Raw genomic sequence first — 14,322 nt, 5'->3', positions numbered from 1 at the left:
AATAGATTATAAAGATTATACGTTAACAATGAAATCTTTCTTTTGCACGTTGAACATACCCATTTCCAGTCTTAAGAATATATGATGATATTGTTACATTATGTTAATCTTTGTCAATGTGTGTGTCTTACAGTTTCAGATGTGATGAACACACTCGAAGCAAAGCCTGCGACAATCGGTAACTTTCGTTTCTAAAATTTAGAATATTTTAAAATATAGATATATTAAATCTGCAAACGAAATTGATAATAACTGATGAGTTGTATTTAAGTATGGCTCCACCTAAGAATCATGCAAAATCAAGAAAAAGTGATTTACCTTATGTTACCAATATGCCTCATTTTTTGTTATGTGACACATTATAAGTTAAAATAAACATATGTTCAACCAAATGTGTTGCGGTCTATTATTAAGGTCATTATATCTTAATAAAAATTCAGATTGACATGTTTTTCTCACTATATAAGTATTGAAAATATGATGGATTAAATAGAATGTATCTGCTGAGAGCAGGCGATTTGTAATGAACCATTTAGTATAATAGAAAATATGGAATCTTCTGAAAAACATATCAATTTTTTTTATTTGTATCCTATCACCTATCTCGAATTATTTTCATTTTAAATTAACCGCTTCCACGGACTATTCCAAGAAAGACAACTCTTGTTGATCTTCACTTCAAGTACAAAAAACAAATATTTCATAATTTAAATTGCATCGTTTGGAGAAAAGGGATTGAACACATTGGTAAATTCATAATTTGATAAACAAACAGCTCTATATGATTTTTTATTGGATAGATAAATTATTTTACGGTCTATTTTCAACGTGTGCATCTCGTATCTTGTTATTGTTGTCACTTCCGGTTCTGCTTGACTACCTACATGGAGCCAAATTTACGGTGTAGTTTAGGCAGCTTACACCAGAGTAGTTCCAGTTGTGGTCTTCACCCACGTCATCCTAAAGACACAACTACTGTTAAGCTTAGTTCTTGTAACAAAGATATAAAAACCCACTTGCAAAATTTAAAATTAGCTGTGGGAGGTCGATGTGGAGGTCTTGATACGCACAATTCTGAAATAACAACTGAAGCAGACCTGTTGTGCCGTAGTGTAGCGTTATTTACTACCAATACTTCGCTCACAGTTTGTCCATTTCACCGTTACACTCTTGGTTTAGATTACCGACAGGGCAAAACTTGTTTACATCCTGATCATGAAGGAAAAGGGAAGACATTTAGAGGCCTTTCCAGCTTCCAAAGCCAAAGAATCTTGGAAGAATACAGTTTATTCATTCCAGTTGGAAGTGGTAGGTTTAACATCATGATTAGTTTTTTTTATTTTCATTGGGGAATACAGGGACATATCATGTCTGGGGGATACAAATATGATATTATCATCTTATAATCAATCTCAATCTTATATTTACTGAAGCGATCACTGTGTTTTATGTATTTGACCAATACAACTTTCATGTTGCTCCTGGATGATGTTAATCTGATTGGTCTATATATGATATTAAAATTTTCTTATGAGCAATAATTGCATTGAACATGTTGAAATAGGAAGCAATACTGCCAATAGCTAATTATTGAGTTTATATTTTTTTATTTACACATGTAACTAAAATGTGGGTCTTGTTGACATTGGGGTCTAAGTCTGACATGGGATTGATGATTTTTTTGTAAACGTGACATGAGAAAGTGAAGTTATTATAAAATGAAAATGGGAAATTACCAAAAAAATGAGAATTGTGTATGTACATGTAGGTAGTGTACGCGAGATACATGTACAGGATCTTACAAAGCCTTAGGCAGGATCACGAAACAAACCCTCCCTAATAAGACCCCCTAGAATAAATATAAATATTTGATATATCTGTGAAAAAAATTAAAATATGTAAATCTGGAATGACTCTATATATATCAGAGTCAAATGTGATATATAGAAATTTAAAATACTAGGTCACTTTTCAGTTTTCAACAATGAGCAATGCCTTTATAACCTACATTGTAAGACAAAAGTGTAACAGTAGAAAATAAGAACAGACTAAACAAGTTGAAAAGGGATTTACTTGTCATAATAAGCACACTTGTTTTCTATATATGTCAAAGTCTCAGTATCAAATCAACACAAAATAATACATAGTACATGTATTTCTATTTTTAAATGTCATATCTAAACTAAGTCCAAATAATTATGACGTCTGGCAAGGCTATTTTAATTTTTTTCTGGGACGGGAAGTCGTCCCAGAAAAAAAATAAAATAGCTTTGCCAGACGTCATAATTATTTGAACTAATCTAAACTCAGATTGTTGTCTCTTTGACACATTCCCCATTGCCATTCTCCATTTCATTGACTTCAGGCTGGTACAACCTGATACATGTACAAATGTACAACCACAAACATTCATCTTATTCATAATTATTATTAGATATGGACTATTTTCTAAATTTTCTTAATTTATTGATCAATTTCTTCACAAATTCTCACATTGTATGTTGTATGTACATGTATATATCTTTATATTGGTACTTTTTTTTTTTAAATACCGGTATGTGCAATTTTAGTTTTCCTTACATGTACTTTATGTTTTTGAATAATGTCACCTTTTTTGGTGGTTATTTCAATATTAGGCAAAACTAAAAATGTCTTGTGAAATTATAAAATATTCTGTTGAAAAAAAATCCATTTCGAAAAATTCAAACAATTAATTTGGGATACCAACAAAAAAGAATTCTTAAAGCATTTTTTTTTGTTGTTGAATTTTTTTTTACATGTACATGTCCAAATCATCATTCATGTACATGTATGGAAAGAGTGGGATGTATACCTCTTTTATTTATTTATTACCATTTACTTTTATATAATTATAATCTGATGTCTTTCAAGAAATCTTTGAATTATATTTTACATGTATTTCACATTTCTCCCTGTTTCTAAGCCTTATACATGTTATACAAACACAAATATATTTGCAAGAATGATTGATGTTACTTTATTTTTGCTTATTTAAAAAAAAAAATCTACCGATTCTTTTTTAGGTATCTGCTACCAGTGCCATTTAAAGTTACCAAAGCAAACAACAAGTTATGGAGAGGGAGATACACAAGGTAATAAATAATTAAGAAAAAAAAAGCTTCAAAGATTATCCTATATTAATGAGAACTATCGACAGAATTTGGGAATTGAATAATATAAGGTATATACGCAGGGTTCCTTTTTTTTTCTTTTTTATATTGTCATTTGACGCTACATACATGTATAATTTGCAAAATTTCAAACAATATGCAAATGTTTAAACTTGGATCAGATAAATATTATAAAAATAATTTCACTGTTTAGCAAACTTAATTTTTATCTAATCTATGACTCTCTACTTTCACTGTTCATTAAATTCCTTTCTCCCAGAGCAGCATACATGTACATATTGTTGTCCTAATGTGATGTACCAATTTTGTACTTTAGTTCTTTATTTCAGTATATTATGTAAATTACTGTTACATATTAGAAATGTAGACCTAGTTTAACAAATGTAGTGTTGTTGTCAATTTTAATTGAATTTATTTTTTCTGTTTCCCGGCTTATTTGAATATTAAAAATTCCTATCGATATAACCTTTATTTTCAATATGTTATAGAATTATCAGCACCAATATCAGAGGAAGATGACCAGTTCTATAATTTCAGAGAACGTCACATTGTGAAAGGTGATCATTTACATGTAAGTGTACCTATAATTAATTATCTTTTTCATGAAGAAGTAGCAGCTTAGCCAAATTTTGAAGTAAAACATGTGGTAAGATATATAGTTAATACATATGCATGAATGTGCATGAATGTAGATTTATAAGCCTATATTTAAGATCTTTTAATAAAAAAAAAGGATGAATTACAATAAGTAATAATTGTAAATAACTGATAAAAAATTAAACTTTTTGAAAAGTAAAATGTTCACTTGTCACAAAATCTATGAGTAAGGGATGACATCAAAAGTTCAATGAAGGATAAAAAACTTTATTCACATAGTTTTTTCACTGACCCCCCTACCCCCCTCTTAACTTAATTTGGGAAAAATTGATTGACCAATATGGAAACATGTAAAAAATCTGAATTAAGTTTTTTATCGTTCATTGATCTTTTGATGTCGTCCCTAATAGAATAACTATATTTGGTGTATAGAAGATTCCTTGTGAGGTCTACATACATGTAGTGAAGTACAGTTCGATGTTAAGATTTTATTGTTTATTCTGTTTCTCAGATTCTATTAGTCATACATAAAATCAATGTATTTGGCGTATGGGCTGCCCACCCCCTCTTTTTGGAATTGGTTGATTAAAAAGAAAATCAATAAAGCCTGACTATAGAACGCCCCTCTGGGGAACTCAACCAAATCTGTTTTCATATGCTAAAATCTGTTTAACTTCAGGAAAATAAGACAGTCAGCTTCATAGATTCACAAGAGAAAACAGATTCAGAACCTCCTAGTATAAATGTAAGTATGTGTTATAATTACATCTGTTATTATACAAATTTAAAACTATTTTTATTTGTTTACAAGAAAGAACTTCTATTAAAGACTTGTGTAAATTAAAATGGAACAGGCAAATGAATAAATAAACTCATAAACTAAATACTAATACTACAAAAAGAGAAAGGATATCATACATGTATAAGGTAAACATACATGATAGTGATACACTTTTTTATATCAGATATCATAGCACACAAAAGAAGAACAATAATGATTGTTTTCTGTCTTCAGCAATGGGAATCACATATAAAACCCCAAAGTTGGAGTCCTAACATGCTATTCACAATAATAAAAAAATGTTTACCTTCAGGAGTCCTTATATTCAACTACCTTTGTTGCCATATATATTTATTATTGTATACTGACCTTCCTTTATATGTTTAAGGGAACACAGTATTTTTTTGGGTGGATCTATTAATTATTGCTTCTTTTTTTTTAAAGTCATCACAAGCATCTAGTTGGAGCATAGAAGACAACAATGACATTCCTTTAGAAAATATTAACACAGCTCTCTCTTTGCTTTCAAATGGGAAGTTTAGCCCAGTAAAACATAAGATCAGAAATGATTTAGATAGTCTTCAACCATCATCAAGGAGGGCCCTGAAACGCAAGGCAACTAGTGCTGTTGAGGCTTTGCTTGAAAGTCTTGCTCCAGGACAAGGAACAGAACTGATGGCAATGATTAAAGGTGAACCTGCCACAACTGAACTTACTGACAATTCTGTGACGGATTTAAGGAAAACAATAATTAAACTTTATAACAACTCAAATGATTTCCTAATGAAAAGACAAACCCTATCAATGTTATCTAAGAATCACACCAAGAAGCAACTGATGGAGATGATTCCTGGATTGTCAACCTACAGTATTGATCAGGCACGACTTCATGCTTCAATGTATGGTGAAGGTAAATTTTGTTTATTAAAAAAAAATAATCTTAAAATGATTTGCTCACCAAGGCTTCAAATGCTTTTTCAAGTTACTGTCATATATAAACAATATTTTAGTTTAAGATGAAATACATGTACATACACTTTCTTTGCAGTGCAAGGGCTGTAAAGCAAGTCAATATAAAAAAGAAGATGTGGTATACGTATGATTGCAAATGAGACAACTATCTGTGAAAGACCAAAATGACACATCGACATTAACAACTATAGGTCACTGTATGGCCTTCAACAATGAGCAAAGCCCATACTGCATAGTAAGCTTTAAAAGGCCCAGATAAGACAATGCAAAACAATTCAAACCAGAAAACTAATGGCCTTATTTATGTAAAAAAAATGACCGAAAAACAAATATGTAACACATAAACAAACGACAACACTGAATTACATGCTCCTGACTTTGGACAGACACATGTATACATAAATAATGTGGCAAGGTTAAACATGTTAGAGAGATCCAAACCCTCCCCCTTATCTGGGACAGTGGTATAACAGTACAATATGAGATAACTATCAGAAGTAGTTGAAAAAGGCGTAACTCATCATGATACAAGTGAACGTGGTTGGCAAGGTTGTTAAAAACTTCCAATTGTTGCACCTCTGGCAAAATACACTATTTCTCCTACCTAAAACGTTGAAGGCAAGTGAAATGGACTAGGTTTGCAGTCAGTTAGTCACCCTACAATTTTCTAGAGTTTTATTACAGATCTAGTTAAGTTTTACAAATTTGCAAAAATGAGTTAATTTAACAGGTTTATAGCAAGAGGGTGATACAGTTCTGAATATCTTAAAATGTTTCTTCAATTATTTATTGAGTGGTACTCTTAAATTTTAATGTACTTTTATATTTCTTTACAGGTGCACATGTTTCCAAACCATTGAAGCTCTCGCGACAAAGAATGGATCAAGAAAAGATGGCTCATGCACTAGACTTCCTGTTTAATCCTTTGTTTCATCAAGTAAGTATTTTTTATAAACAATGTGTTATCATGGTGCAATATATCCTTGAATTGATCTGGTACAAAGTCTATCTATACAAAGTATCTACTGAAATCGAAAGTTAACAATTGTTTTATTGTCTTATTTTTTATCCTCTTCCAATTTCAAGTATTTGCTCAAGAACTCTTAAACCTGCTTCATAAATATATAATCTGCTTTTGCAATTGCTAATTGTCAATTTAAAATTTAAAATTTAAATTTAAAAAAAAATTACTTCAAAAACCAGAAAAAGATATTTAAAAAACTAAAACCAGAAGAAAACATAACAACAGCATTTGAATGACATCATAAGCTACATGTATGTTATTGACTGCCTTGCCATGAATATCTATATTTAGTTACACACCAATCTTCTATCAACTTTTAATGATTTTAGTAGACATTAATAATACAATATTTTATAATTTTTGTATCCAATAAAGTTATAAATTTACTGTTGACAGGTAAGCTCATATGGAACTAAAGAGATGAAGCTTGACAGTGGTGAGAAAATTGAGATACCAGAAGTTGTCAGGACAGTATGTCATGCTAACCTCATACATATGTATGAAGCCTTTTGCACAGAGTCAGATTTTGTTCCATTGTCGAAATCGTCTCTGTTCCAGATATTACGTGTTTGTCCTGCTTCTAAACGAACAAGTTTGAAAGGTCTGGACAACATATCCGCTGATGGAGCTACAGCCTTTGAGAACATTGACGTGATTATCAATCAGATGAAACAATTTATTACTGAGTAAGTTCAGACATCTTTATTTCATACACACATGTTGAAGATATGATAAAAGACATAGATACTGTCAATCTTCCCATCTTGGTTCAGTCTGAGTTAAATTAATAAAAAAAAATTATATACAGTAACAACTTGTCTGTTTATAATAAATTTGAATCAATTTATTTTAACATATGTCGGATGATTGCCAATGAGTCAACTCTTCACAAGAGACCAACATGACACAGACCTTAAAATCTCTGTATGGCCTTCAACAATGAGCAAAGCCCATACTGCACAGTCAGATATAAAAGGCCCCTAAATGACAATGTGTAATAATTTAAACAAGAAAACTAACAGCCTTATTTATTTAAAAAAATGAATTTTATATATATATATCTATGAAATTTAAGTCACAGGAGGTCGCTTCATGCTTGTGCTTGTATTTCTGGTTGAACAACTTCAATATGTTAGTTTCTCATATAAAATAATGTATCACACAATATTTTTTAATCTAGCTTTCGTTTGTTCATCTTACTTTGAAAAACTTGTAATATGATTTATCTTTTTCAATTTTCACTTGGCATTTATATTTTGCAGTCCAAGTATGATAGACAGGCTGCAGAAAATAAAAGAGGACACCCATGCATGCAAGCTGTACATTAAGACAGATTTTAAGCTTCACTTAGGACTTGAAGACCAATGTGCAGACCATTATGTACAGTTTGCTTTATCTGATCCTAATGACAGCAGCTTACAAGCCGCATGTGCACATGACCATGACATGACTTGTGACAGATGTCAACTTCTGTCTGTATCATTGGTCAAGCTTAAAAAGATCCTCTCAGAGCTACAAGGTATTGAAATTATGTTAAACAACAAGTAATTTATTGGGTTTGAAATATATTGTTTGATTGTCTAAATTGTAAGATAAGTGTAATTTACAGTAACATATTGATTGTCATGACCTAACTCTTTGTTAAAAAAAAAACAACCCAGAGGACTTTTAGTATTAAAACCTTGTTTTAAATGAATTCAAATTTGGCTGCTACAAGTTAATCAGTGTTAAATACAGCATAGAGTTTATATCAGTATAGTAGGTAAACCACTCTCACTAATCCCTAACAACTTTTAAAAAGAAGTTCAGTATGGCAAGCCATTTTACTATTTATTCGAATTTCAAGATATCTCCTATTATATATAAGATATCTTATATAATATATAAGATATCTTATATAATTTCATTTTTATAAGATATTTCATGTATTATATAAGATATCTCCTAAAGTTTATAAGATATCTCCTAAAGTTTATAAGATATCTTATATAGTTTATAAGATATCTTATATAGTTTATAAGATATCTTATATAGTTTATAAGATATCTTATATACTTTATATGATATCTTACATACTTTATAAGATATCTCCTAAAGTTCATAAGATATCTTATAAAGTATATGAGATATCTTAAAAAAACTTTTATATAAGATATCTTATATAATTTATGAGATATCTTAAATAGTTTATAAGATATCTTATAAAGTTCAAAAGATATCTTATATAATTTATGAGATATCTTATAAAGACAATTATATAAGATATCTGATAAACTATATAAGATATCTTCTAAGATATCTTATAAACTATATAAGATATCTTATAAACTTTAGGAGATATCTTATAAACTATATAAGATATCTCCTATAATATATAAGATATCTGATATAATTTCATTTTTATGAGATATCTGATGTATTATATAAGATATCTCTGGAAATTTATAAGATATCTTCTAAAGTTTATAAGATATCTTATAAAATATATGAGATATCTTTTTAAGAATTTTTATATAAGATATCTTATATAGATGATAAGATATCTTATAAAGTTTATGAGATATCTTATATAGACAATTATATAAGATATCTGATAAATTATATGAGATATCTTATAAACTATATAAGATATCTTATAAACTATATAAGATATCTTATAAACTATATAAGATATCTTATAAACTATATAAGATATCTTATAAACTATATAAGATATCTTATAAACTATATAAGATATTTTATAAACTATATAAGATATCTTATAAACTATATGAGATATCTTATCATCTATATAAGATATCTTATAAACTATATAAGATATCTTGAAGTAAGATTAAATAGCAAAACGGCTTGCCATAGTTCAGTCTGGATGGAATAAATTATTTTAAAAATTATCAGTATCACAAATGTATTTGAAAATGAACTGAAATTGCATTTTTTTTTATCTCAAAAACATTTGTTTTCTAGGGGTTTTATATTATACTTAGAGAAAGTATGATCATACCATAGACACATTTTCATTTCTCTTTTTATTGAATTGCAGATTTTCCAGAAGACCTAAATATTGAGCTTCTAAGAGATATAGAGCTGTCAGAGTCCAATATAATGTCTTGGCGTCAGCATATTGTACGATGCTTTAACCAAGACCGTGGACGTACTACCCTTCTGGATGGGTTAAAGCCTGGAGAAGTATTGGTCATCATGGATTGGGCCATGAAGTTTTTGCCCTTATCCTTTAGGGAAAAGCAGTCAGAGTGGTTTGGTCAGAAGGGGTTAAACTGGCATGTATGTGTGTGTATCTACAAAGATAATGAACAGAATTTAAAGGTATCATTGTTATAAAGTTATTTATTAAGAATAGTAAATTTGATAAAAACTGACATGCACGTTATAACTGAATTAAGTTACTCCTAAAAAATCTGTGTCAGCATTTTATGCTTCAATTACATTGTAGAATTCCTTTAAATGCATTTTATTTGTATGCCCCTGCAGCAAGTCTCAGGGTATTGAGTTATACCCTTTACTGTCAATCTGTCTTCTTTGGTCTTGTATTAGTTTCTGTACCTACGTTTTCCTCATCGTAATTTTTTAAAACTTGAACACTATATGCTTAGAACCAAAACTTGCCGAATTTTGGCACTGATTCACTTACTGTGTTAGAGTTATGCCTAGATTCAGAAATCACATTTTTTTATTCAAAATGAGAACTTTACTGAACACAACAGTACAGTGAATGCATGAATATGAAAGGAATAGTCCCAACACTAAAATACCTAAGACTAAATTAATGAACTCTTTGAAAACTAGCAGTGACATTAAATGCTCTGAAAATTTACTTTCTGCAACTAATGAAACACACATATTTTATTTTAATATTGTATCTTTTCAGCACAGGACTTATATTCACGTATTTGACTTTGTCAGACAAGATTGGTTTGCTGTTGTGTCCATCCTAGAGCACACATTGATCACATTAAAGAGCCAACTGCCAGAGCTAACCACAGCATTTATAAGAAGTGATAACGCTGGATGTTATCACTGTGGGAGTCTGTGGTCATCTCTTCAATGTATTTCTCTGAGAGCAGGCAAGCAAATTTAAATGAAGCCATTTATTAAATATAAGTTTACCTCAAAAGGGTCTATTATCAGATGAATTGTTAAACAAAGTGGAATTGTCATGACATATTCATTTCAATTATACCCCCCTTTAAAAAAGGGGAGGTATACTGTTTTACCTCTGTCTGTCCTTCTGTCAGTCTGTCTGTCCGTCCCATGAATATTTTTCGTTGCATTTTTCTCAGGAACTACAATACAAGCATTTCTGAAATTTGGTTTCAAGGTTTATCTAAGTCAGCTATACCATGTGATGCGTTTTCAGATTGATCACTTGACTGAACACTTGTATGATTTTACACATGATAGCCAAGTTGAAAATTTTCGTCACATTTTTCTCAGGAACTACAATACAAGGATTTCTGAAATTTGGTTTCAGGATTTATATAAGTCAGCTATACCGTGTGATGCGTTTTCAAATTCATCACTCGACAACTTCCTGTTAACAGAACACTTGCATATTTTTACACTATTTATATTATCCACTTGCGGCGGGGGTATCATCAGTGAGCAGTAGCTCACAGTGTCACTTTTTTGGTATTGGAATGAAGAAAAGAGGGATTACTTCTTACTATTGATAGGAAATATGCATGAGGTGCAACTAAATCTGTACAATTAATAAAGAAATATTTATCTTGTGTCCTTCAGTCCAAAGAACTTTGTTTGAAATGCCTCACACTGGAATGTTGATTCAGTTTTATTATATAAAATAATCTTTTTTTTTAGGTATTCTGATTCGGAGGTATGACTTTAGTGAGTCACAGGATGGGAAATCCTACTGCGATGCCAAGATTGCCCACTTGAGGAGTAAAATAAGACATCATGTAGCTGCTGGTAATGATGTAAAAACAGCAGGTGAGATGAAAAAGGCAATTGACTCAATGGGAGGAGTAAGTGGATGTCAAGCTGCCCATGTGGAAATAAACAGTACCATCGATGAAGAAAGCAACAAAAAGAAAACCACATGGAAAGGAATAACAAAAATTTCCAATATTAATATAAGGTAAATATGTGTACTATATTCAGGTTAGTTTATACAATCAGTTCCTATAGTATTGACATCTAATCAGCATGTCATAATAAATAAAATGCACTAAATCTTTACACAAGCATTTTTTGGTTTTAAATTCGACATAAGTTCCCTTTTATCATGATGATATTCTTTATACTTTTAATGCAAAATTAGAGTTTTGAACCCCAATTATCACAGTCTACTGAACTCAGAAAATGATATTGTGAGTGGGGCATCTGTGTACTATGGACCCATTGTTGTTTATGTTTATATTACATTATCATGTAACCATAATATACATGATATATTAGAAAAATGCAAACTGTTAATTGCAACTGAATATCAACCTTGATGTGAAACACACTTAAAATGAAGGATTTCACTTCCTGACTTCCTGTTTTCAGGAAAAATAAACCAGTCAAGATAAAAATCCTTGCCAAATTGAATAATAAATGGTTAGTAAACAATGCACATGAGATACTTATTTGAATTTAGACAGCAATCGGCAACTTAAAAGTACAAACAGGTGAACATAAGAATAAAACAACTAATCAGTGATACTGCAGACATTGGATTACCAAAACTTTGAAAGTTGACAAAGGATACTGAAAAAAAACCCAACAGATATATTTGGAATATTTATTTTTGCTGAAATGAGGTACAAGTAGTAACTTGAAGTAATTGTATTTTTTTGGTTATATATCTGCATGCTTATAAAAATGCTTTTTTTTGGTACAGAATTTCACTTTTTTATCGGCATTAATGTGAACTGTTCTATTTTAGGGAAAACCAAATTGTTGCTTGGAAATCGTTTGAAATTGGGCAGGGGAATATTTATACAGAAGAAGATCTTAAGAAAATATGTCCATCTCCTCCGTCATCTCTTGGACTCATTGTTCATGAAACCTTCATTTTACCATCTAAAGAAGAAGGAATGATATCCAGAAAGAAAAACAGTAGTAACCTAAATGAGGAAGCTGTTGAACCTGTTGTGACACCTGAAGAACCAGGAGAACCTGAAATTTCAACTAGGGACCAGAGAACATTTTCATGTATTGAACCTGGCTGCTCCAAAATTTTTCAATCTTTTTCTAAATTAGAGTCTCACATACTTTTTGGCAAACATAAAATTGAACTGAATAGGAAAACAACATTCGACCTCATAAAAAATAAATGAACAGATTCCTGCTCAAGTATCGTTGAACATTCTGTACTTTCAAGAAACTCAAGGTTAGATCAAGGACTTTCGACAACTCAAATGGGCTGGGCACTAAAAAAAGAAAGAAGAAATGTTCGATTTGATGAGAAGGTCAAAGACTACCTCAGAGGAATTTTTGCAGGAGGAGAAGGCAGTGGGAGAAAAGCTAATGCTGCAGATGTTGCTAGGAACATGAGAGTTTGTAGGGATGAAGCAGGAGGGAAATTGTTTGCACCTTCACAGTATCTTCTGCCTAGTCAGATTGCCTCTTTCTTTTCCAGACTATCTATACTGTCTCATAACCCTCGGCAACAACAAACAGAGGATGAGGACCTTGAATCTGCGATTCAAATGATTGAAGTTATTGAAGCTATAGATACTGTGAACTCTTCATAAATATATTCTTATACATTCTAAATTCATATCTTAATACATCTTTCTTTTATTTCTTTATAATTACATGAGATGTATGTTTCATTTTAATATGTTCTTCTGATTGGCTAACTGCAATCTGAGGTTATTCCTTAATCAAATTCATTACACAATAAATTACGGGAAGTCCCATAATAAAGTGCTCTGACAGGTACATTTTAGAATACAAAGTTGATAAAAATGGTGTTTTCATGATTCTAGCTTAAAATTTAATTTTAAGTATACAGTTTATGATGTCATTGACTAATATGAAAGAAAAATACATTTGTCATTTGTCGAAAAAAGCAATTACAAAAAGAATCCTGTTTTTTATCTGATTTTTTTTCCCATTATATGTAATTTCCAAGTTTAAATAGGCATCTTATGGACTATGTTTTAAAATTCAGTACACACATTTTAGATTAAAAAAAGTACCTGAAGTCTTTTATTCTACCTAAATGCATCTCCAAAAAATATGATCCTTTTAGCAGAAAACTTTGACAAGTTAAATTGTAACATGATGTAATTTTTTCGGTGTATGACATAACATTGAACATTTAGGGTTTCATCGAGTCAGTGTTTTTTTACTCCAACAGAGGAACCAGTTTGTTCCCTTTTTAGAAACAGTTATGATCTTTTTCTTGACACATAATTACTTAACTTATGATTTCATTCACTTCCCCTTTTTAAAGATCATTAGTCAAAGGGTTTTATCCCTGGGCTTTAAAACTGTTAACATATAGACATTTGTTAGCCAATTACAGAACAAAGTGTCCTCTATACTGTACACATGTCTGTTGTGTGTTTACCTTTTTTGAGGGGCCAGTTAGCAAATACATTTAAGGTGATACCTAACACTACAGGGAGATAACTCTGTAAAGTCAGCTAAACGTTTTAATTACGTTGTGTTGTAATAGGAATATTAAGCTTCTAAATGATCAAAATTGGTGTTTGTCAAAATGCAATAAAACCAGTGCAATTTTTCTGACAAAACGGTTGGTTCAAAATTTTTGAAATTTTTACGCTTTTGTTGAAGGGTCAAAGTAAACACTTTGACAAAAT

The 14,322-nt window shown here is 30.5% G+C and overlaps 1 protein-coding gene across 1 annotated transcript; it reads left to right on the top strand.

The window, feature by feature from the left end:
- The first annotated feature begins 499 nt into the window (after positions 1-499).
- Positions 500-12,828, top strand: LOC143052382 (uncharacterized). The gene is made up of 12 exons (XM_076225388.1): positions 500-1,308; positions 3,045-3,113; positions 3,641-3,723; positions 4,429-4,494; positions 4,975-5,440; positions 6,339-6,439; positions 6,923-7,212; positions 7,789-8,045; positions 9,570-9,853; positions 10,416-10,611; positions 11,366-11,642; positions 12,435-12,828. The coding sequence occupies exons 1-12, from the start codon at positions 885-887 to the stop codon at positions 12,826-12,828; spliced, it is 2,907 nt and encodes a 968-aa protein (XP_076081503.1). The 5' UTR covers positions 500-884.
- The last annotated feature ends 1,494 nt before the right edge of the window (positions 12,829-14,322 follow it).

Source organism: Mytilus galloprovincialis, chromosome 11 (assembly GCF_965363235.1).
Source record: "Mytilus galloprovincialis chromosome 11, xbMytGall1.hap1.1, whole genome shotgun sequence".
Taxonomy (NCBI): Eukaryota; Metazoa; Mollusca; class Bivalvia; order Mytilida; family Mytilidae; genus Mytilus; species Mytilus galloprovincialis.
Note: the sequence above shows the minus strand (reverse complement) of the source record. Positions and strands in the feature narration are given on the sequence as shown.